The sequence below is a fragment of the Micropterus salmoides genome, unplaced genomic scaffold (assembly GCF_014851395.1).
Source record: "Micropterus salmoides isolate LMB-PRFRI ecotype aquatic unplaced genomic scaffold, ASM1485139v1 Ms_hic_scaffold_4, whole genome shotgun sequence".
In the NCBI taxonomy this organism is placed as follows: domain Eukaryota; kingdom Metazoa; phylum Chordata; class Actinopteri; order Centrarchiformes; family Centrarchidae; genus Micropterus; species Micropterus salmoides.
Window position 1 is genome coordinate 38,625,899 of NW_024043372.1, and position 26,494 is coordinate 38,652,392.

Below are 26,494 nucleotides of genomic sequence, written 5' to 3' on the forward strand. Positions count from 1 at the left end.
CTCCGTTTTCTGAGAACATTGATCTAATCTACTGTCAGCCTAAACATTTAGATAAATTGTAGCCTAATTATTGTTGCTAAAAGCGTTGTTTGGATTTCTTATCAAACGATAAATGACCCTCAGATTGTAAAGCACCAGCCTGTAGCCTCACGCAGTGCTGTTTATTTGGAGGACGCGTAAATGAGGGGAAAGTAACAACACAATAATAACCAGAGAAACTGAGAGGAAGTGAGCTCAGAGTTTAGTGACACGTTTAAATGCTTTCAGAAGCATCGGATATTTGACGGACATCCAGAAACAGGTGGTACTTTTACAGAAAGTGTTAAACTAGAAGAACATGCAAGTCGCTGAAACGTGAAGATTACGTATATTGCATGACCTTTCATATTCTGAGAGAATCTTGATTTACTGTTTTTAGATATGGTCATAATACTACAATGCATGGATACTTCGCATCCCAACCCAACAAAATAAGAGTTGCATAAAAAAAACAACCAACTACCCATACAAAGCCCTGTTTTTTTGCGAGCAAACCTCTTTAGAGCAAACGCATTTAGTTGTCAATGTTGAGGTGTACGAGGAGCTGTGAATGCAGCATATTTTCCTGTTCGGAGGATTTATCGCCAGTACAAGCCAAAGGCAGTTTAATGTATTTCATGCTCGGGTATTTCCCTGGCACACGGTTTGAAACTTGTTTCCTGAGGTATGGCAATGTAGACAGCTTTCCAGCTATGTTTTGGGAATATTTCGACGCGGTTGGACGACTTGGAAATACAGCGGTCTCTACGAGCGAGGTAACGTTAATGTTAGCAAACACGCTAACGTGAAGGCTAGCTAACGGCTAACTTACAGTTAGCAAACTATCGTTAATAACTGTTACCTTGATGTGTTTGTTTCCTCGAGTGTTTGCACGCATGCTAAACACAGAAGCAGCACCTGAGTCCCACACTGTGACTGTAAACTGTCGGGAAATCAGTGGAAGCCTGTGTTGGCGGTAACGAAACTAACATTATTCATCAACAAGTGGTCTTTTATTTTGCGGTGTGTGGGAGCTGTGGAATAGTAGAAACCAGTCCCTGCAGTCCTTTATGAATACCCCATGTTGTATGACTGATTCGACCTGGCTGGCGTAATCTCAGTGCTCCCTAGATAACGTTTGCTGCTAATGTCAGACGTTACATAACGTTCATCGGTAATCTTTCTCCCTGGCAGCATTTTTGACACTGTCCTATTTTTGCCCCGTTATCACCGGTTTTAACATGACAGTTTGGGACAGATTGTGTGTGTGTGTGTGTGTAAGCTTCTTATGGGAACGAGAACATCTGCCCTGACTCATCCAACACACACAGACACTGAAACATTCAGTCTGCAACATGGAGTGGACAAAAACGCAAAACCAGCACATCATTAATGTCACAGCAGCATGTGCTGACATTAAGCACCATAACAACTTTGCAGAAGAAGTAGACCCTCCCTGACATTTGTGTGTGCTGCATTAACTTGTGTGTCCATCTCAATTTCCATGCTTGCTTTGCATGTGAATGGATTTTGGAGAGTGGATTCTAATCCTGATCAAATAAACTTTGAGTAGCAGCATGACTGTGGGTGACAGAAGGGATATGTACATCACAAGAAAAGTGGAGTTGCTGTGCTTTTCCATCTAAAACATGTACAACAACAAGACAACTCATCAGAACGTCTGCCATGTGGGAGGCAGCTTTTCATGGATGAGCATTGGTGATGGCTCGGGCCATGACGAGTAATATTCAGGCTTCAGTATGACCATTAACACAGTGCGGTTGTGGGGAGCAGATACCACACTTGCCTCCTGTGGGGTCACGACAGCTAGGTAGCACCCCCAGCACAACGTGTCCGCTCATCATCTCGGGTATATGTCTTTTAAATATGCAGTTATGGTGATTGTTCAACCCAGGTTGGAGTCTCATTACATTAGTTTGTTATCCCTCCTTTTTAGAACAGGTGTTAGGAGCACAAAACTACATCTAACATCAAAACTAGAGATCTATAGAGATGATACTGCAGATACAGCAGAAATGTAGTCAGGCAAAAACGAAACGGCATTATATTCCCATACACGCTGTAAAACAGATTGAAGAGAGGTTTCATGGGAAGCCTCTCTCAGACAACTGCAGGCTGTCAGGATGCAGAGAGACACCAAAGCTGCTCTAAACACAAAGGCTGGCCGTACTCTCTGCGAGACACTTGATAGTTATGTAGTGTTTGATGTGTCTATAATATCCACCCAGACTATATACATTAATACCTACCCTGTTCACTCTCGGTGTCAGTCACAGCATGAATCTCCCGTCTGTTTTTATCTGCAGGAAGCCGTTCCTCTGGTGAAAAGAGAAAGGAGATAAATTCAGGAACATGTAATTATGTAACCCTAATGAGGTGACGGGCAGGCAGAATTGTAATTTATTCACATGTTTAGGTTGACTCGAGACTCAAGGATGCAACATTTAACCCTGCTGGTCTTAGGCCTGTTCCTGGTGCAGACTGGATCGGGGTGTGAAAGATTTACAAAGATACAATCTGCAAAGTTGATTCTGTTTCCTTGTGGGGAAAGATAAGTTTGCTCTGTGTTTAAGGATACTTAACAAACAGTCTGACGCCTGCAGTGATCAGTCAAATCCATTACCTCTTCTGAAGTGTTACATCAGCTCATGTAAATCTGTTTTCATTGTTCTGTCTGATCGGGACTCTTTCAAATTGAAGCTGCCACATACCCTAAAACAATCAAATGGCGTCCCACAGGGAAACAAACCAATTCTGTACACGCCCACACACTCCTGAGAGGAGTCTAATCAGCCAAAGTGAAAACGCCAGTGTGGGCGCACCGCTGGTGTTTATGAACCTTAACCTCCACCTAGAATGCTGTGCTGAAGAACATGCACAGACTGCAGCAAAGCCACTACTTCACAGAAAATGTCCGATGGGGATTGGACCTTAGCTGAAGATAATGTCAAGTTCTTTACTGTCACACAGGGCTCCAGATTGCCACCAGTTTTGAAGACAGTGCTACAAAATGTTTTTCTGTTCTATTTTTTGAAATCATCGTATCACTATAATGTGAGAGAGAGAGAAGAGTGGAGAGCTAACACAAGTCTCTTGCTATCATAATGTGGGATTCTGCATAGATGTCATCTATCTGTGACCAGTCCGTTTAGTGCTCTCGGGCCCTGGTTTGGCCCTTTGGTGACAATGAAACAAAGATTCAGAGTTGGACTTGCCATCAGGAGCGCCACGAGCAATGGCTCTGTGGGCAGCTTGAGCAGCCCGTTATACAGAAACAAGAGTTATACAAGGATAAGAGGGATACGTCATCTGATTTGATTCAATATCTCGATGTATCACCTCAAGGGTGGGAATTTCTAGGCACCTCATTACAATTATGAGTACTACAATGCGATTGTAAAATGAACAGGATAAAGATGTACTTTTCTCACTGTGTGACTACTTGGTACTTTTAAAGCAAAGTGTTTGTAACAATCCAAACATGTTGCTAGTAATGAAATGCAGATAATTAATGTTACTTCATATAAATGTAGCTAACATTGCATAGTATTATTGTATTATTACAGCATTATTACTGACAAGGGGTCGACCAATAATCGGCCTGGCCGATTATCGGCGCTGATATTCAGCATTTTTCCAATACTCTGCATCGGTCATTTTAAAGATAGATAGCAGATATAATTAATTAATAAAAAATGCGCTCCTTTGGCTCTGATGCAGCCGCTTCTCTCAGTCTGTACACACCACTCCGTGGGCTGGAGCAGTGTCCCGCCCACAGTACTAGCTGATTAGTTACAAGTCACATAATACACAAGTAATTGCCTATCAACACTGACTATTGCGCGGAAGTAGCGAGCGAGTCACCACGCTGCAGCCCCTCCCTTCCTCTTTCAGCAGAGCTCCGCATACCAGGGTCTTTCCTGGCTCAGAATGGGCCTTTGGGGGTTGACTTTGCGGGACAGTAAGCATGATCAGTACACATACAGGAAAGGCAATGATTTACCTTATAACCAAAATCTATGTATTTTCTTGTTAGTTCAGAACCATTTGATAAACAAAATATATCAACAACCTAGTAAAGGTATAAATTAGTGTATTAATAAATATTATAACATTAAATAGAAAGTATAATGTTAGTAAAATATATTTGCAGGTTACATTTTATTTGGATTATCTGCCACGTACCGTTACACCCCGTACGTGTATTCATACTGGACTGTTTCGGTACAGGACTTTCATATATTAGGCTTGTTTTGTGTGTGGAGCATACATAAATTCCGAGTTTCCACACGGATATATTAAGTGGTGGACCAAATCTCCATCTTGCGGCACTACACAAGCAGCCGCTTTAGCCCCGCCTCTCGCTAACTAGTGACTTAAGCATCACGGCCAGTGCAGAGAAGCCAGAGCTTATTGTTAAAGTCTTCTGTTTGGGAACACTTACACAAACTTGCTGGACACAGAACAACGACTTCGACATTTCTAAACTTTGCTGTGGTGCCTACCCTTTTTTAATGTCCCGCCTACCCCAGGCTGTTGGTCTGTTCACGAAAGGTGACTTTGACGAGCAACGAACGCACACGGCTGCATGAAAGTTACCTGATCCCGATCTCCATGCAGAGATTAACAGGCAGGAGAGAACGGGAACAGGTTAGTGTCACGTTTTGCACAGAAAACCTCATCTCGAGAGGGCAGACAGGGCTCAACGTTAAACTTTTTTGCAAAGACATTTTTACTGGCCCTCCTTCCAAAAGTTATTTATCAGTGTTGCAACAAAACCAAAGACTTGTAAGTTATGTTATACTTTTAACATGTTTAATAGGTTATGAAATACATCCCGGATATAAAACAAACTAAACTAAAATATCACAATTAAAATTATAAAAAATAAAAAGGATACAAAACAATTTACTTTTAAAACAAAACATAAGTCAAACATGACGTGCTCTCTCTCCTGCTGACAGCCATTTCATAAAAAAAAAGTCTACACAGAGCCACAGATACAAGTCGCCTCTAGGGGTGCAACAACAAATTGACGCACTCGACAAAAATTGTTGCCAACGAATTTAACAATCGATTCGTTCATGACGTCATCGGGCCGTAACGACATCGTCAGCTTAGTGATTTTAACAGTGAAGTTACTAAAACACCACAACATCAGCGCTGCAGTAACACCTTCACCACATAAAACCTCCAAAGTGTGGCAGCATTTCACTCTTCAGTCAGCCAAAAAGGTTGTTAACTGCAGCGTCTGCAAAGCTGAGCTTTCCTGGAAACACCGGAGCATCTGAAGAGGTGGCGCATCATGTTGTTGCTATGTGGATGATGAAGACTTGTCTCGGTAAGCTAGTTAGCGAGCTAGCTTCCCATTAAAGCCGTGTTACGTCACGCTATGAGCTGTAACGTTTTCTATACAGTTTCGTTTTAGTCAATTTGATTGTTTTTTAATGACGCTGAGAGTAGCATGTAATTCTGATACACAACGGCCGCGTTCACATTCCAGATGTGCCCTGACTTTACAATCATAAACGATGCATCACTCATGGCGACGTTCCCAGCTGGAGAACGTGTTGCTGCAGAGTGCGCAAGATTAGACAACACCGGACAATGTCATACTTTCTAAAGAAGAGAAAACAGTTCTCCTGGCTGTGCGTGAGGCGGCGGCTAATCCGCACCAAACTCCCTTAAAAAAAAAAAATCTGAGATTTGTGAGTTGTTGAGTTAGGGGAAAATATATAAATGTTGTGAAACACTGTCTAGTATAAAATCGTTAATTAATGATTATTATAATAATTATTGACCTCCCTGTAAATTCGTTAAATGTGATGCATGAGGTTGTCCCGGGGTGTTGCAGAACTTGTGTACTCAGCTGCTCAGATCAGGACTTGATTTCAGTGGAACATTCTTTTGCTGCAGCAGGAACGTTCATTAAAAGATCCATTTTTGAAAGCAGTATTTATTTTATTGTCGTGACTGTTAATTAGCACATGCCTAAAACAACCTCAAGTTTAATTTAAAAGCTTGTAGCTAAATAAGCGCAATGTGTAATTTTGCAATTCATAATCCGAATAGTCAATTATTTGTTTTAATAATAGATAGATTAATCGACTATCAAAATAGTTGTCAGTTGCAGCCCTAGTCGCTATCCTGATTGACAATGTCATCATGGTAGCAACCTGTCAATCACAAGGTAGTCCCGCCCAAAAGCATATGCTGCATTATAGTCTAATTCTCCCTAAATAGGACCATAATTTACTCAGTGAACATCATTTTATGTTGAAGAAGAGTTGAAACTAGCGACAGAGACCACAAACGCATTATGAAAGTGTTTACTGAGGTAATAAATCAGCTGAGAAATCAACATTTTACTTTTATTTCTAATGGAGCCTGACTTCTTTTTGCAACCAGCGGACTCGCCCCCTGCAGGTTTAAGTTCCATCTGCATGGCTTCACTTTCAGACCCAGAGGTTGCCGTTTGAGTGAGATTAGAGAAATAACATTTGACAATCACTCGTCACGTAACAACTCTGGATTAGATAATGGTGCGTGCCATGAGCTGCAAAACAACTGCAGGATGTTGAGTTTCTAACTTTAAAACAAAAAAAAAGTTTGTGCACTGGCCCAATGAGTTGCTAGTTCAACTGTCCCCGAGGTTACTTTTTACTGGCCCCGGGCCATCAGGCCACCATTATTGTCGAGCCCTGGCAGAGAATAGTACCGATGCCAGTACGCCAAAGAGTAAAATGTAAAACTGACAGTACTAGTGAATACCGGTGCACAAACGGCTTGTGTGTGAGAAATAACAGGAAGTCATCTCTACCGTTAGCGCAAGCTTCATAGCAGAGCGTAGGATTTATAAACCAGCTACCGCATTGGTTTGACTGTGCCTGCTGCATTTGTAAAATCCAGCACGTTGTACTGTAGGTTTATGCTCTGCTTTCTCAACAGTTGTTTGATAAATGGCTATTAACACACATTCAGAGAATTATTTGAAACGCTTTTTTCCCCGCAATTCTGATTATTTTGGCGCTGGTGATTTTCTAAAAACTCTTTGGGGGGCGCCTGCCAGCAATTTCTCTATGCAGGAAAAACCCTGCATATACACAATGAGAGGAGCAAGTGAGCGGAGATCATACACAAGATGACCATAACTACAGCCGTTACTGTAAGCAAGTGCAGCAAAAACAGCAAAATTAGTACCAGTAACAAGCAGGAACGTGCACCAAGCGATCTTTTTATCTGCTCTGTCTCATCCACAGCAGCTGTGTTTTGGTTTTACACAAGCATGTGTGCTAGCTCAGCTAATAGCTAGTTATAAACAAGCCAAATCTCTGTCTGTAGCCTGTTTAGCTGAGATGCTATGTACCTTTTAAAATTTAGCAACTCATTGTGAACTCAGCTGCTTGTTGAGAGAAACCAGCTCCTCTCTATCAGCAGCAGCAACATGAGGGAATTATAGGAACTGTCTGGGCAAACTGTCTTGTTTCTCAACTTCACTCAGTATTTTGATGTCAGGAATATAGTTTAACATGTTCCATTTGTTTCCAGCGAGATACTGATTTTATATAGTGACTTTGCAGCAGTAAACTTTTTTTGTTGTTGCTCTGGAAACAGTTATAATAAAATATTAAATTTGATTACTGTTCTGAATTTATTCTTTTTTAAAATAACATATTTTTAAACAGCAGTTATTTAATTAAGAAAAACCAACAAGACTATAGATAAAGAATACATCAATAAATACAATAAATGTTTCAATAAAATACTGACCATATAAAATAAATACAACATAAATGGCAGCTGGTAATGACAAAGTTTATGATAATTTATCACTCATAGTTAACAAGTCTCTATCTCAATCTCTAATTCATTTAATTTACTATTTATGAAGATTAAACATGACAATTAACTTTAATCTTGTTATTTTCAACAAAGTTTTGTGTTGGAGTTTGTATTATTTAAAATTTTGACTCCAAGACAAAAATTGACAGCAAATGTATATCAGTTCCACATATCGGTCATCAGTCTAATTGGTTACTAATAATCGGGATCGGCCCAGCCTGCTGTTATTGGTAGAGAGTAGGGCTGCAGCGATTTATCCGACGTAATCGATTACGTAAATACGTCGACTGTTATTACGTGCGTCGAAGTGTCACTACATCCCATGTTAGCAGGGATTCCCCCGGGGAAGCTGCACCTACAAGACCGCTCCTTCGACCGTCTAAAGTTTGGGAGTATTTCAGACAAACACTCAACATGCTGCTCCGTGAGCTTCACTGCAGCAACTGCTGTCCACGAATAGGTGAAGCAGCATGGACACGTGAAGCGAAAGTATCCCAGTGTCTAGACGGCAACAGCAGCCCCGCAAATCCTGTTTACTTTCGGTCTCCACACATGCACAGCACATTATCAGCACAAAGACACGTAGCCCGGTAAAATGTATTTCTTCATCGCCTTCATGTTAAAAGTAATTTCTGCCACGCTGCTGTCATGGTAACGTAACGTTACACCGTGTGTCATCTAACGTTCGGCCGTTTCATATTTTCTGTTTATTTAACGTCCACGTATGAGCGAGAAAACCCACACTGATGCAGAACATGATGCAGACATTTGATCATCATACTGCATTACTCAATACTGAAATAAATCCATGTCAGAAACATTTAAAGTTTTAAGTAAAGTAGCCTAATAAATGTCTGTTATTGTTATTATCACAACACATCAGTGATGTGGAAATTGGATTTATTTTGATATGCTACTATTGACATTCTAATGAGCTTCATCAGGATGATTGAATAAAATATTGATTTATTGATGACATGTTTTTGATATTTATTTTGGATAAATTGGTATGTTAATTGAGTAATAGGCAACATTTTTTGTCTTTAGAAAACACAAAATTAATAACATCTTTAGACTAATCAAAAAAATAATCATTAGAGTAATCGATAAAATATAATAGTTATGTGCAGCCCTAGTATAGTCAGATGGGGGTTGAACTACACACTTTACAGTGCTCCAGCCAAACCACGTTCACTCCACCTTATATATCTGTTCCTCTTTCTTGTCTCGTCTAGTGTAGTTACATGTTTGTGTCTTGTCCTGTAAGTTGATTTTTGTAATCTTGTATTGAGAACCATGGGCCTTGAGAAACGGCATTTCATTAATTTGTGTACTCAATATGTGAATGAATGACAACAAACAAACTTGAACTAGCAGCCAAACAACGTCATGCTCAGTTTCCAAACCGCAGTCAGAAGAGGACAGTGTGCGGGTGATGATTATTAACGATAGTTGCGCATTGATATTATTGATCGTGTAAAGCCGTGTAAAGTCATTCAAACAACAACTGCGTACTGTGCCAAACAGGGAGACGGTCCAGAGCTGCACTTCCGCACTTCAGAGTTCCACCTTTTTCATTCCGTCAACATTATGTTCAATTAATCTCTAGATAATCGATTATTGACATTTGTCAATTGATTCATAATCATCCAAGTCTGCATCGCGATGCATGTAAAAATCTATTCCTTTCCACACCCATAAACTGCACCAGCCCTCCTCCTCAAGATCCTCAACATCAGCCGTGGAGAAGGCTTGTTAATGACGAAGCCTATCGCAATGATCGAAACTAACGTGGCATTGAATGATATCTACACTGCACTAGCATATTAACTGTCGCTTTATCTGGTCCGTGCTTAATACCCACTAGGGCTGAACGATTTTGGAAAATAATCTAATTGCAATTTTTTTTTTTTTTACCAGTATTGCGATTGCAATTTAATATGCAATTAAATTTTAAGCTCTTTACCTTCTGCATTATTGAACAGACAAGCAATAATAATAACATTAGTAGCTAGATTAAACATATGCTGTTCTTTCTTGTGGGTCAGGCCTGTGTTGTGATGAAAATAGGTGATGCATGAATTTCATGAATTATTATGAGCAATGGTGGAGAAGAAATTAAATTCTAATAATATGAGAAAGATAATTTGAGAGTCAAGTCATGGCATTAAATAATATGATATATCAGATAGGCCTACCTACAGACGACAAGAAAAACAAAGTTCACTACAGTGTGTTACACAGTAAGCGCTCAATACAAAACCCCACAGTTCAACCACAAATTAATGAGTCCGAATCTCAGTTCAAATCTCCTAGGAGTCAATCTCTTATCAAAAACCTCCTTTTCTATTGTCAGGGTTTTGCAATGTGAAAAAAAACCACATTCCTAACATCTATATCCCAGTAAGAAGACAAACAAAATGCTCGTTTCACAGATATTTCCTGAGCTGACTGGTGGCTGTGTGTGTGATGCAGGTGCCGATTGCCACTATACACTTACCTTACTACACGTGTCTTTCTGTTGTGCATTTTTCCTGTCCGTCAAAGTGGCGGATGGCCCGACGATTTCGACCACCACCACCACCAATTTAGCGGGTGCTACTTTCATTCCCTGTGTGACACTAATGTTTCTGTAGTGTCAGTTTTTGTCAAGCTTAAAGTTGATGATACACTGAGCAACTTTTTGGCAATGTTGCCATCAATGGTAATAAGTTAATATTACTACCGTAATCCCCTTCCCCCACTACTCGCCCGCCCCGCCACTATCCGTTCAAACCATAGTCGGACTTGCCACCAGCAAGATAGCCCAGCAACATTGCTCAGAAAGTTGCCTGTGTAACATCAGCTTGAGGCCATTCACAGCCACACTGTGGAGTGTTTGTGGTGTACAGGCTCTGGCAAGAAAAAATAACGTCTCTGAAGTGTTACTAACAAGCAAACGTTGGTTGATCGACTCAGAATGGGCAAGTGTCTAAAGTTCAGAAGGCCAGAGATATGGACAAGTTGGGGCATAGAGGGCAGTGGCGGATCGGATCGGTGTGCGAGTCAGGATAGTCAAACCCTCACGAGACTTGGCACGCTTGTCAAAAGGATTGTTTTGTATTGGCTGATATGGTTTGGGGGCATGGTTGTGGAAAATTGGCTCAATAGCACCCCCTACAAATTTTCAAGAAAGCAACCCCTGCTGTGTTTTACCTATCTGTAGGAAATGTGAGAGACTGATGTATTATCTCTAGACTTAAAAATATGTAATTATTTACAAGACTTTTCTCTGTTTACAGGCTCCGTACATTAACAAACTCCTCCTAGAGCTTTAACCAATCGACTTCAAATGTGGGTAGCATCATGTCAAATGGCATGTCCATGGAGTGCCGTTGAATTTTGATGTATCGTCATAAAAAGGAAGTACATACATTTACATTTACTCATTTGACAGACGCTTTTATCCAAAGCGACTTACATTTGAGGAACAACATACAAGCATCAACAGAGCATCAAATACAGCACGAGCTCTACAACTGACAATACATACTAGTAAGAGCAGCAATAAATAATAGAAAGAGCTCATAGCACATATCACATCAATGGGGTAAATACCTAGGGAAGGAAGTAAGAGTTAACAAAAAGTGCAATCAAAACAAAAAAGTGCAATCAATACAAGATCATTGTAGGGGATAGAAGTAGAAGAGTACAGGAAGTGCATGTTAGAGGTTAGGAGTTAGAGGTGTTATAAGAGGAAGTGTTCTCAGAAGAGATGAGTTTTCAAGAGCTTCTTGAAGTTAGAGAGGGACGCCCCTGCTCTGATGGCGTGTGGTAGCTCGTTCCACCATCGTGGTGTCACAGATGAGAATAGCTGGGACTGGGATTGCTTTGTTTGAAGGGATGGCAGAGCCAGACGGCGTTCGTTGGAGGAGCATAGCGGCCGAGAAGGAACATAAATTTGTATTATGGAGTTTAGGTAGATGGTGCAGACCCAGTAGTCACTCTGTATGCAGCATTAGTGACTTGAACCTGATTCTGGATGCCACGGGGAGCCAGTGGAGGTCACTGAGTAATGGAGTGACATTTGTGTCCTTTTGGGCTGATCAAAAACCGCTGCTGCGTTCTGAACCATTTGTAAGGGTTTCACCGCACAAGCTGGAAGACCTGCTAGGAGGGCATTGCAGTAGTTGACACGAGAGATAACCATGGCCTGTACCAGTAGCTGGGTGGCGTACTGAGTGAGGTAGGGCCTGATTTTCCTTATGTTGTACAGAGCAAAGTGGCAGAGAGCGCTCCGTTTATTTATTCTCACAGCTAGGCTAACTAAGTGATCATTAACAAATCTTTGTGTTGAACTTTGTTATGGCAGCTAGCAGACCCAAGTACAGGACTAAGGGAGAAATATAGATTGCAGGTTAAAAGGATTGGATATTGAGCAGAGTGAAAATAGATGCGTGCCGAACCGGGTTGGTGGGTGCTGTACAGACCAGGGGGAACCATAGCTGAGAGTCCAGAGTGAGAGAGTCTGATCCAAGCAGGTCCAGAGCAGAATCCGGGAGTAGTTTCGCCAGGCGGGGGGTCCAGTTGGAGAGCGCACGGAATGAGCGTATTTTCGGTAGCGGAACTAAATCTAACACGTTATTATGAAAAATTCACTTTTAACTTTTATTATAGTAACTAAATTCTCTTCTTCTACAATCGGCCTAATATAATTAGGCTTATTTAAATGCATTCATTGTGTTGTTTGTTTGTTTCCAGCCTACAGTTTACTGATTAATTTTAAAATGTAGGAAATTTGACTGGTTTGATCTGTAATGAAATTAAGCTATTGTAAAATTAATAAACGCCATAACTTCCACACTACTGCTGTCATCACTCAGTTTAAAGTGCTCCCACACAGCTGAGGGCTTCATTGTTTTCCCAGGTCCAGCCCTAGACAGGACCACGGTAGGAGATATGGCTTTGAGGAGATTCGTAGGAATCTGGTCCAGTGGACGTATAGTGGGACGGCTATAGGTCAGGAGTTTTGATACTTCACTCTCCGTGAGAGGAGTAAACGAGGAGAGTGAAGTGGCATTGACCTGACCTGCAGACAAGATTGTGGGTGGTGGAGGTGGAGGAGGATTTAGAAGCGCTTTAAAAGTGGAAAATAATTTCCTTGAGTCAGTGGCACTGCGAATTCTGTCATTATAGATTTAGTTACTAATAGTTTTGGCACGCAGTTTTGTTTCCACCACATAGCACCTTACGGACAAAAATGGTCTCAGCGAGACTTTTTAGCTTTCACATGGCTAGGGAGGCCACCTCAAAAAACTTGTCAGAAGGGGTGTTCTTTGGTAAAATGGCTCCATAGCACCCCCTACAAAATTTCAAAGAAGCAGCCTCTGCCGTACGTTTTACGTAGCTGTACGAAATGTATGTTTGTATGATGTATCATCTCTAGACTTAAAAATAACCCTCTTGGAGCCATACCCTAAACCCAACAGGAAGTCGGCCATTTTGAATTGAATATGAAATTTGTCACTTTTTTACACCCTCCATACTTTAACGAACTCCTTCTAGAGTTTTAACCCAAACGACTTCAAATGTGGGCAGCGCAATCTTAATAAACTTGTGATGTTAAATTGCGAAGCTTTTTTTGATTGATCAAACGGTGTGTCCATGGCGTGCCGTTGAATTGATGTTACGTCATGACAGAGGAAGTAGCATGTAAATGGACTAGACATGGTCAGATATGTCCTAAAATTCACAAGTAAACCTCTTAGAGACTTGCATGTCAATATCCAGTCATAGTGATAGCGCCATTTACTGGCAGTGTCAGCTGGAGTGTGATGCAAGAGTGCCAGCTGTCGCTGCACCTGAGGCACGCATGGGGGCGAGGGCTCACTCAATCCTGCTTGCAGCTTTAATTATTATTATTTAGGGCTGAAACGATTCATCGATCAAATCGATTCCTAAAATGCATAGATGAAAATTCTTTGCATCGAGGCTTCATTTAATCCATATAACAATGAAAAGCCCACAGTCACCTCGACCTCCCACCCGCTCTAACACCATCTTCAAACAGTGACCTTCCCCCTCTGACACACTGCCACCCCCCCTCTCTGACCCCTCACCTGCACTCATGATCTGTGAAGAGAATTTGAGCCATCTCTTCCAAAGGCAGAAGATCAGGAAGGCTCCTGGCCCAGACGGTGTGTCTCCATCTTGCCTTGACCCCCATCTTCACTCAGATCTTCAACAGATCACTGGAGCTGTGTGAAGTTCCCTCCTGCTTCAAACGCTCTACAATCATCCCGGTCCTGGTAAATGACTACAGGCCTGTCACCCCTGTGGTCATGAAGTCCTTTGAAAGACTGGTGTTGGCCCACCTGAAGGACATTACAGGCCCCTGCTGGACCCCCTGCAGTTTGCCTACCGGGCTAACAGGTCAGTGGATGATGGGTCTGCATCACATCCTGCAACACCTCGATTCTCCAGGGACATAAGCTAGGATCCTGTTCGTGGACTTCAGCTCGGCATTCAACACCTTCATCCCGGACATCCTCAGCACCAAACTCACCCAGCTCACTGTGCCAGCCTCCACCTGTCAGTGGATCACAGACTTCCTGACTGACAGGAGGCAGCAGGTGAGGCTGGGGAACATCACATTCAGCACCCGGACTATCAGCACTGGCGCCCCCCAGGGGTGTGTGCTCTCCCCACTGCTCTTCTCCCTCTACACCAATGACTGCACCTCAGGGGACCCATCTGTCAAACTCCTGAAGTTTGCTGACGACACAACGGTCATCGACCTCAACCGGGACGGTGAGTCGGCCTACAGACGGGAGGTTGATCAGCTGGCTCTCTGGTGCGGTCAGAACAACCTGGAGCTTAACATGCTCAAAACTCTGCCCCCCATCACCATACTCAACAGCCCTGTGTCTGCTGTGGAATCCTTCAGGTTTCTGGGATCTACCATTTCCCAGGACCTGAAGTGGGAGCCCAGCACTGACACCATCATCAAGAAGGCCCAGCAGAGGATGCACTTCCTGCGCCAGCTCAGGAAGCTCAACCTGCCTAAGGAGCTGCTGATCCAGTTCTACACAGCCATCATCCAGTCTGTCCTCTGCACCTCCATCACTGTCTGGTTTGGATCTGCAATCAAAAAGGACAGGAGCAGACTATAACGGACAGTCAGGACTGCAGAAAAGATCATCGGTTCCAACCTGCCCTCAATTCAGGACTTACACATTTCCAGAATCAGGAAACGGGCAGGAAACATCGCTGCAGATCCATATCACCCCGGACACAACCTGTTCCAGCTTCTCCCCTCTGGTAGGTGCTACAGAGCACTGTACGCCAAAACCAACAGACTCAGGAACAGTTTCTTCCCACAAGCCATCACTCTGATGAACAGCTGATTTCTGAGTCACAGTGTCAGGAACAATTCTTGTGCAATAACCCAGTAACTCTGTCTCTAATCAGCACCTGTTTACTGGTTTCCACTTATTATTTATTCACCATTCTCTATTTCAGTGCTGTTAATATTGTCATACTGTATATACTGTATACCAATCCACCTACCTCAAGTCATTACTCCTGCACAAAATACTTATACTACTTAATAATACTTATTTATTCCAGCATGCTTTGCACTATGCTTCATTGCACTGTGTACATGTATGCATGTATGTGTACCTATATATCACATCCACCTCCGACATGTACATACTCCTGCATCCTTTGCACGCTGCTCACTGCACTATTTGTCAATATGTCTATATTGTTTTTGTTCATAGTGTGTATATTAGTGTTTGTGACTACACTGAAGCCTGTGTCTGATTTTATTTTATTTTTATTATTGTGATTTTGTATTTTTGTATGAGTAAGTACATCGTGAGCAATGTACAATCCAGAGTAAAATTCCTCGTCTGTGTACACATACCTGGCAATAAAGCTGATTCTGATTCTGTTTCATTAACAGCAACTTAAGCATTTAACTGAAATCATGATTTGTTGATTTGTTAAGTTGAAGGCTAGCCAAAGTAAGCCAGTCCTCAGCTGAAAATGTGCACATGTGCGTTTGTTGTTCTGCTGGTTAAGCCGTGAGTTTGGGTGTCATTTCTTCAGTGTTGTCACATGAAAAGATATAATCAAATATTTACAAAAATGTGAGGGGTGTACTCACTTTTGTGAGATACTGTACGTAATGAGAACAGGTGAGAGATATAACACACACGTCTGCCATCGGGTCCTCCATAAAGAATCCATTGATTATTCTACGGGTCAGAGTATTTATGTCTAGCAGGACTCACTGCATTTAGACACAGCACGAGGCGAGACGATGGTGTACATACGCTTCAGACTTCTATCACAGCAGCTCCTAATAGACCCCTGTGACACATCAGGAAGGTGTGAAAAAACACTGAAACACGTGCTGCATTTGATTCTGTCTATTCAAGCCCACGCTGTTTCCGCCCATTCTTTGGTTGAATGATTGAAGAATGCAAGTCAGAGCAAAATTAATACAACTATGGGAATAAAGTGAACTGACTGAGCTGACGTACAAGTACTGGTGATGGTTTCTGTACGTTTCTACAGCCGTTTGTTGTGTTGTAGAAGCATCATGAGCCTGATGATCATTTCCTCCCTGACTTGTGTTTTTTTCAGTGAGAGACATGGACAACTCTGTCACCCTGTGGCAGTTCCTTCTCCAGCTCCTGTTGGATTCCAGTAATGAGCAGCTGATCTGCTGGACCAATGAGGAAGGGGAGTTTAAACTGCTGCAGGCAGAGGAGGTGGCCCGGCTGTGGGGAGCCCGCAAGAACAAGCCCAACATGAACTATGACAAACTCAGTAGGGCTCTCAGATACTACTACGACAAGGTAAACGCTCTCTGGACTCTGTATGGCCCCTGGCTTCTCCTGTTGTTGTATTAGTGCATTATTCAACCCGTCCTGTTCTCCTGTTTCACCTGCTTCTTTAACATGCTATCGTTACTAATCATAATCACAGAACTTAACATTAAAGCCATTGTATGCATTGCAGCAGGACATCACACACCCACTCATTCACCATTTTACCCTGCTGCCCTCTGGGTGCAGGCACAGAGCATTGAGGTGCAGGAGGGCTTGCTCTGGGAAAAGCCGGATCCCCATAACCATAGCCGCCTGAGAGTGAACTGTTGTCCGGCAATGTATGTTGTGTCTGATGTACTGTGAAAACCAGTTTCCCCTTGAGGACAAAGTCTAAAGTCCTCTTCTGTCCTGAAGGGTCCACAGCAGTTGCTTCTAGGTGATATGATGTCACTGCATTGTATTTTATGCCTAAGCTCAGTCTTTTGGTGTTTAAGTTCACAACCAATATTGGGTCAACCATCGGACAGCTGTTGCCTGCACGCCTCACTTTTTGGGGTGTGTGTGTGTGTGTGTGTGTGTGTCATTCCAACAGGAACCCTGACTGGACACGCTCCCTAACTAACTCCCCAATACTCCCTAACCTGCTTGACCCTAACCCAAACTGTAAGCATGTGTTGTCCTTTTCACCTGTGAACGGCTGGCTTTGGTCTCTGAGGGCAGAATGGTGTCAGAAAATGGTTGGCCCAAATGTGCCCCTGACTGGTGGATTGGCCACAATGTGGTTGGAAGGCTGGAGCTTTTAGACAATGCCATCGTCCGTCGCCAATGGCTGACAGACATCACAATTAGGGGTGGGAGAAATAATCGATTCTTAGATACATCGCGATGCGGAAATGGAAGATTATGAATCGATTAACAAATGTCTAAAAATTATTATTTAAATGTTAATTGATAATGTAATGTTGACGGAACGCAAAAGTAGGAACTCGCGGAAGTGCAGTGCAGTGCCCGGACCGTCTGTGGAGCTCACACAACAGAGAGACCAGCATTGTTTCCCCTGTAGTCGGCACACCACCGCTGCGGAATGAATAACCACCCTGCTAAAATGTCACACGAATCAGTAATATCAATGTGCAAGTAATGATTTTAACTCGCACACTGCGAGCATGGTGACACTTAATGCTTGGCAGTCTCTCTGGGTATCCTATGTGTGAGGCCAAGCGAATGAGAGAGAGCGAGCGGCAGAACGTGAAAGTTAGCGGTGAAATATATTAGAAGCAAGTTTCTGTCTGGTAGTAAGCGTGCAGTGATGGTCGCAGTGTGTCCGTTAATATAAGTCTGTAGTTTCCCCAACTGCTGGAAAAGTGAAGGCTCTCCTGTACAAGGGCCTGCTCTCTGTCCCCCACACCAGACTCTGGACTTTTGGGGACAGGACCTTCAGCGTCACATGCCCCACCGTCTGGAACTCATCCCCACAGAGATCTGAAACGCTCCCTGTCTAGACACTTTCAAGAATCTACAAAAAAGCCAGCTCTTTACCCAGGCATTCAATCCTGAATTAGGAGTCTGTGGTTGAGGGACACTGGAGCTGAGGTTAATAAAGTAAATTAGGGATGCAAACTAGTCATTTTAAGCTAATTAGGAGATGTTTGTTTTGGATTATAATGCACAAATGAAATGCTTATTAATTATCCAGAGTTCCTGTGTTGAGAAAAATTATTCATCAAGATGCATCGATAATCGTTGTATAATCGAATGGTGAGGTGTCCAGAGATTCCCACCCCTAATCTCAAAGTTGAGCCGGCATCATGACCACTGCCTGCAATGGCAGTGGCAATCACAACAGCATATTGCCCTGAAATCTCGGCTCCACAGTATGTCACTGATGGGGTAGTGCTCTGCTGTCACTGCCATGGAAGGTTATTATATTTTGACTCAACAGGAACACCAATTCCTCAGAACACGGGTGCAGTGCTACGAGGATGTGGTGAATCTGTCCTCTCCAAGCAGAAGATTGGCAGTTTGGCGTCCGTCGTGGTTGCTTTCTTGTTTATAGACCATGTTGGTCTTAGACCCCCCCATAAAATGATATCTAATACCTTCAGATTTAATTGTCAGACTTGACTCTCATGTTATCATTATTACTCTAAGTAGATAAGTACATGGCAGTCCACTAAATGTAATGCCACTTTTACTGAAAAACTGGGGAGGTCAGTGCCGTGTGGTTACTGTCATTGAATGTGAGCTAAGGTAAGTCTGGTTTTCTAGATTCAGATGAATTTTCAGGTTCTTTTGAAGCCATATACTGATTAAAATGGTGACACCTTTAAAGGCAGGGTAGATAAGTTTGAGAAACTATCAAGAAACTGGATTGAAACTCTCACCCCATCCCTTCTGGGCTCCTACCAATGCCACGCCCCAGAAATACGTGAACGCGCGTTGTTGGACCACTGGAAGACGAGTACAGTGTGACGAGCGGCTCACATCAGGGGTAAGAAAACATCTAACTTTGTCATTATGAAAATAAACAACTAACCCGGCTGTTAGTACTCACTATCAAGCTAGCATGTTAATATTGGTAGGTTTAAAAAGACTGACTTTGATTAAGTAACGAGCTGGCTAGCTAACTGTTAGCAACAGGTAGCTGTGCTTTTTTCTTTTCTTTTTTTTAAAAAAGGCATTGTATATCAGAAATAGCGTTACAGAAAGATCGAAAAATGTAGGTGCTTGTGTTAGCAGTGTGTTGGCTGCAGTGAGAGAGAATCTGCAAAATGGCAGCCATGAGGCTAATTGTGAAAGAGCCAGCTCATCACATTGGCACCTTGACAAACACATTAACACACACACTCCAATGATTGCACATCCCTAAAGGGTTTTTGGAAAACACACTTAACCCTGTACACACCTAGACAATTTACCCTAACGTTTTATTATTATGTATGCAGTTTAATAGAGTTTTATCGAATAGCAGAAAAGGCTAGTAGCAGAAATAGAAGGTGCTGTGTTTCTTCTCGGAGGGTCCACCTTGACCTAAGACTAAAAGGAGCTAATCAGGCCAATTTTAGAGCCGTGCAATAGATTATCTCTTTTTTGTTTTTTTTTGTTTTTTTAAACCTGTCCTGCCCAGCAGCCTGGTATAGAGTATAATGACCTGGATACCATATTGTGCCAGACAGATTTTACTTTAACAAGAGAGTATTAAAATACTCCTTAATTATGTATTGATTTGTCACTGGGCCGGACAGGGGGGCAGACACGGGGATGGGGGGGCACAAACAGACAGCACAGAGAAAGGACAACACCTGTAAGAGAAGGGGGAAAGGGGGATGGAAGGTGGGGACAACAGGGAAAAGCTGTGGGAAACACCAATTGCAGAAAGCAACGAAACCTGCAATAGAACAGAGAGGGGGGCTTGGGGAGGAGAAAAACAACAACAAATAAACACAAACAAAAAACAAACAATAAAAATAATAATAATAGTAAAAGACAACCAGCCGAACAGCAGCAATAAACAGCTGACATAGTAAGACAACTAAGAGAAACAGTCACACACACTAAATAAGCAACACAGCACAGCCACGAGAGCTGGAATAATAATTAATTTAAATAAGTAACTGAAAGAAAAGCATCAGGAATAATTCTACCAGGGACAACCTAAATTTGTTTGTGTCTGTGTGCGTGTGGGTGAATGTGTGTGCGTATAAGCCTGTTAAAGAATGTAGTTGTTAGTGAGAGTGGGATGCCACGACTGTGCCACACCTACCCCAGCAACAGGCAGGCAAGAACCCCAGTAGCCAATATGGGTGGGAGAAAGAAAAAGAATAAATCAATCAAAAAAAAACAGACTCCCAGATGCACCACGATGCAAACGCGGAAGACCCCGACCCAAATGCCAGTTGACAACGTAATGCCGACGGAACGCAAAAAGCGTAACCCGCGGAAGAGCAGCGCCCGGACCGACCGTGGCGCGCACACAACATAGACCAGTGCCCCCCCACCGCCGCGCAGCGAACAACCAAAATGCCCAAATGCTGCGCAATCATCAACACCAATGCACAAGTGACGAGCCCAACGCGCACACTGCGCAAGCTCGGCGACACCCAGTGCCCAGCAGCCCCCCGCGAATCCTGCGTGCGAGGTCAGGCAAACGAGAGAGAGCAAACGGAACAACACAACAGCGAAAGCCAGCGGAGAGAAACACCAGCAGCAAGTCCCAGCCCGGCAGCAAACACGCCGCACAGGTCACCGTGCACCCGCCAATAAAAGTCCGCCGTTCCCCCAACCGGCGTAAAAAACTGGCCGACAGAGAAATGGGGAAGCACGGATCCGAGGCCAACGAAGCAAAACAGGGACGCAAACAGGTCCCTCCAACGAGGAAATCCCTCCCCCGGACTCCAATGCACAAACTAAACGCCCAGCAGCCATCCAGAGACCCTGCCCAGGGAAAAAGCATAATGCATCAAGATGCATCGACAATCGCCCCACAATCCCACCGCAGCCCACCGAACCGCAATCGGATCAACCCGCACCCAGACCCCCACCCCCAGAAGCCAGGACACCCTGCGACCCCCCAAAGCGCAAAGGACCCCGGACCGCATGTCCCGGGGGAAGCTGTACCCCGCCCCAAGGAAGAACAGCAGAAAGCCGTGCCGGGAAGCTCCCTACCGCCAGGGAGCGATAACGCGGGAGAACCAGGCCAACGGTCCCCCAGCCCAGCCAGAGGCATCCCTCCCTACATTGCAGGCAGTGACAGCAGCCCTCGAGGTCGATCTCATCCCCGGACAGGGGCCCAGCCCCCCCCCAGTCAAGCACCCCCAAGGAGGAGCACCAAAACCTACCTCGACAACACCGGCCATGCGCCCCAGAGACTCCCGAATGCCCCCACTGTGAGAGAGCTGGCAGGGGGAAGCAGCAGGAGCCTCACCTCTGCCGAAGAGGGCCCACGCGAGGAGAGGAGACAACGGGCCCCCAGGCCCAGGGACACACCACCCGCCCAGAAATGAGCAAAGGCCACAAGCCCGAGTCCCCAGAACCCTAGGTCAAGGGCAGGCCCCCACGCCAGGGGAGTCAGGTAGTGGAGCCTCCCATCGTGCCCCTCCCACCCCCCAAGCCCTCTGTGTCTAATGTGTAATTAAAATTGAGGGGCGGGCAGTGAGGGAGGAAGAAGTGCGAGGCTGCAATAAAGCAGCCCCACCCCCCAAACGCCCTGCAGGCTGCCCGCCCCCCAGGTTCCTAAGGGTGTATGTTGTGAGACATAACCAAAGGGGGAAAGGTGAAGGAGGTCATAGGGAGGCTAGAAGACCAGATTCCTGACTGGCCCCATCATTCATTCAGTCCCGTCCCCCACCCCCCTAAGCAGGAGGATGCCAGGTCCCTCCAGCCCAGGGCTTATAGCAAGAGCCCCTCTAGCACCGGCAGCACCCCAGAGTCAGCGACAACCCCGCCCGGCCCAACAGCCCAGACCCGAAGGTCGGCCCACACCCAGGAGGCAATGCCACTCAGGCCAGGTCAGGCCAGAAGACCCCCACCCCCGCACCCTTCCATCCCTAGCAGCGAAGCATCCCACACACAAACCCCCACCGTCCCCAAAGAAAAGAGACAGCAATCACCCCGCGACAGCAGCAACAGCCCCTCAGCCCGCAGATGCACCCAGCCCCTAGGACTCAACACGACCACAATCCAGAGGGCCGCGACTGCGAAGCAACCATCGACACAACCTAAAGCGCAATCCCTCCACACACAGGATCCCCGCACAACCACCAAGCATCTAGTCTGGGCACTAAAATCCAGAGGAGACACCCCCCAACCAGCTCAAAAAGGACCAGCCCCAACCAACCCCGTCAACCCCTTCTTCCCGGTCCCCCACCCCTCCAACAACCAGTCGCCAGACCCCTCAGAGAACCGAAATGCAATTATCAGGATGCACAGCATGCACACAGGCACACCAGCCCAGTCCAGGCCCGCACCTGATGCCCCCAACCCCCAACAAGCACGCAAGCCAATAACGACCTACAGATGAGCCAACCAACACTACCCCGCTACCAATCTAACTAGCGGCACACAACAGCCAAGTAATGCTGCGTTAACTTGGGCAAACAGGCTGATACACATTTTCCCGTTTCCATAGTTACACTACACGGACGTGAATTTTGTGTTGGACTCATAACATGTACGTTGTTTTGCATGTTAGAGCTTCCACGGTGACAGCATTATTGTCTCTGATGAAGACTGCACTCCAGAGCCAAGCACAGACCGGGACAGGCCCGGGGTCGAGGTGAAGCAGAGGAGGGAGGGCAGCCAGGGTCCAAGGAAGAAGAGGCAGGACGGGGAGGACGAGGTGCAAGCCAAGGAGCACATCTTCTAGGACCTGCGTCGAGCTTCACGCTCCAACAGCATATGAACAGGTGTATATATATACATATATATTTTATCCCAGTATACTTGTATCAACCACTCTCTGTTTCTCAGGTGGTTCCCCCTAAGCCCTTTGGTGTCAAAAATATATTAGTATAGTTATTACTTTTTTATTGTTTACTGATTACACCACTAACTACTCTGCTTCAGCCATTGGCTTATCTTTGTCACGTACATGTACTTAACTTCCGGCAGACTTCCGCAATCAATCCATAACAAGTAAATAACCATAGCTGCCAGTCAAAGAAAATAAACGTTACTTGGCCAAACTGAAATGTGATAAGGTCACACTACCCGTTGAACAAAAATTTGAGACAAGAATGTTTTTCTACCGACCTGTCTGATTTACCGCAGTGTTTCCCACAGAATGACAGCCTAACGGTGGCGAGCGCAGTGGGGGGATCTCTGACATTGACGTTGGACGGATTTGTGCAGCGGTGTTCATGATACTAACCATTCAATTCACTGTTTTGTCACTGGTCGCTGTCAATGTGTTTGCGAGAGAGAGGGAGCGAGTGAGAGGAGGTGCTGAGCGAATATGCGCTGCGTGCAGCTCTGCAATCAAATACAAGTTTTCCCAACTACTGACGATCTCTTCTGCAATTCTTTAATGTTATTTTAGGTTATCTTGGATTTTTACGATGATGAGAATTCCATCAGTTAGCCGAGTTAATAAACGTTTTAACATCGGGGAAAGGCAATCCGGCATCCTGCCACCTGCCACTATCCTGACTTGGCAGTTCCACATCTGATCTGAGTGTCCGTGGCTACACTCTGGCCCTCTCCTCTGCGCTCCAGGGGGGCTGATGAAACATTTAGCGGACATTGATTATAAATCTGAGTTGGCACTTGGCTTATTTTATTTCTTTTATGATTGAAAGGTGCTGTATGGAGTAGTTTGGCTCACAAGCACAAATAAAACTTCAGGTTTGAATGTTTATTTGATAAAGTGATAACATGATATGAATTGAAATTAAATATGTGGGAGCCATCATGGTCTATTCCTCTCACATTCATTTTTATTTTGTTATTAAAACACTACATACATGATCAAATTTCTATTGTGTATTAACAGAGATATTTAGGTTTTTGATTGAATACTTCATGTTCTTTCCAATTACACCAAAATTTCCAATTTGGGGTTCTAACAACTATATATTCCTTTACAGGCCAGAATCTGAGGACTGTGGACAACATCCAGACTACTGTTTCCATGCACCACTCAAGGCTGACCTTCCAGACCCAGGACAGAGTAACAGACAGTTCAGTGGGGCAGCACACAGACAGTTTGTAGTGTGGCAGTGTGGAGCACTTAGACACATTGTCGTGATACTGAGTTGCTGTTTCTGGAAGACATGCAACTGTTATCCTAATAAATTAGGACAGTACAGATGTTTAGTCCTAGCAGGGTGGAAGATGTAATGTCACTAACTGACACAGTGCTACACAAATAATTCCATCCACTGTGTGGATGATTACCTGTACATCTAAAAGAAAATACAAAGATATTTTCCCCTGGTCTGGATAATATTTTCATTCTTTTTTAAATAAAACATTGAAAATGTTAAATGCCTTTTCTTTACACTTGCAGAATAAACAATCAAACAGCTACATTTACGTCTTATGTCTCCAATAATGATATCTGAATATGGTACAACACTTGTTTGTTATTATTATATACTACTAAAACTAAAACCTATAACACAAATAGATTATTTTTTAAACATAATTAAAAATATGTAAATACAGGATGAAAGACAAGGTGTGTCCAGAGGTGTCCTGACTGATTATGAAGACAGTTCAGACTTTACTCGTAGCATCGTATCACTGCTGTGGAGATTTAAATATAACACAGTCACCTCTCTGACATGATTACCACATTTCAAAACCAACCATATTACTTTTGTTTTATATTTTGCTGCATCTAGCAACAAAGTTGGGGCAGGGACACCTGACTGAAACCCATGTTGACGGGGATCATCAGGTCTCCTGGTTCTGCTTCTAGGCATCTCCTCAGTAGTAGACAACCGGAGGAGGAGGATGGCAGGATTGTGGATGATCTGCGATGTAACTGTAGTCCTTCGCCACCTTCAATGAGTACAAGCTCCACTTCCTGAACGTTTTGTTATACACCTTGCTGTACCTGATAAGACCGCAAGAGGATCAGCTTAGTGAAACCTGACATTGTTCTCTTATACAGTAGTTAGCATTTCCACATAAACTGCAATCAAGACAAATCAGCACCATCTATCTGTATTCCTCATACTGTTTAATATTTTTTGACTCATCACTTACAAATGTATTGAGTAACATGCATAGGAGTAATAAAAATACACCATATTGAACTGTGTCATCGGCTTTTCTCCTGGCTGGTCTGTGGACATGGTGATAGTAATCCAGGCCAGCATGGTCTGATCAGCATACACTGGTGAGAAGTACAGCAGGGCTATGGAAGACTCCATATCTGCAGCTGACCTGAAGGCACAGTAGAAATAAAACATACAGGAATTTTTACTTCTGGTAAAATAAATGTGGCATAACAGCACCAATTACAGTAAAAGGTTTTCACACAGTTCTGTGTTAGTACAGTATGGTAGTAGTCAATAGGTTGTGCTATGTACAAATGTCCTATAATAAGTGGCTTATATACCAGAAACGCAGGTACTCGAGGACCCTTAGCCAGCGTTGTTTATGTACAGTAACGTTGATGTCTTTCTCATAACTACAAAACACACAGCTACATCACCACATTTGTAAAATGTCTTCACATACAGCGTAACATACAGTCAAACAACGCGACACCAGATAACATTAAACACACAAACAGATTAGATAGAAGGTAAAGATAAGCGTAAACATAGTATAACAGTGAACATAGGTGGTGAATAACTAAACCAGCTGCTGTTTTCCTGCTCAGCTGAAGCTACAGACAAATCATCGTCTCTCCTCTGGCTAGCTACACCAGCTCGTAGCTACCATTAGCTGAATGCTAAGTAGGTAGCTACGTTTGCTAGCGATGAAAGTAACACCATTACCATCAAAATGAAAAAAGCCAGATTACCCGTCCAGCAGAAATAAAGCGACCACAGTACAACTTTTCAGCCCCATGGGTACCACGACGCTGAAGTTAGCTTCCGATTCGGCAGTTAAGGGAAAAGGAAACTTAAGAGAAAGTTCACTTACGTTGCTTTTTTGCACCTCTTACTGCTGTTTCAGGCTTTAACGCTGTCTGAAACACTTTTTTAGATTTGAAAAAACTTTATTTTATTAAAATGAAAAAAGTGTGTGTGTCGGTGTGCAATTTCACTGCTTTTTCTCCACATGCAGACCACATGAGACCAGGTTATGGCTTTGCCTAAAATGCATAACTGCTTTCA

At 43.8% G+C, this 26,494-nt stretch overlaps 1 protein-coding gene across 1 annotated transcript in view; it reads left to right on the forward strand.

Moving 5' to 3' along the window:
* The first annotated feature begins 577 nt into the window (after positions 1 to 577).
* Positions 578 to 26,494, forward strand: part of elk4 (ETS transcription factor ELK4) — a 40,861-nt gene continuing 14,944 nt past the window's right edge. Inside the window, exons 1-2 of the mRNA XM_038695814.1 lie at positions 578 to 794; positions 16,516 to 16,730. Of these exons, the coding sequence (XP_038551742.1) occupies positions 16,524 to 16,730 (207 nt within the window). The 5' untranslated portion in view covers positions 578 to 794; positions 16,516 to 16,523. The remainder of the gene's footprint in view (positions 795 to 16,515; positions 16,731 to 26,494) is intronic.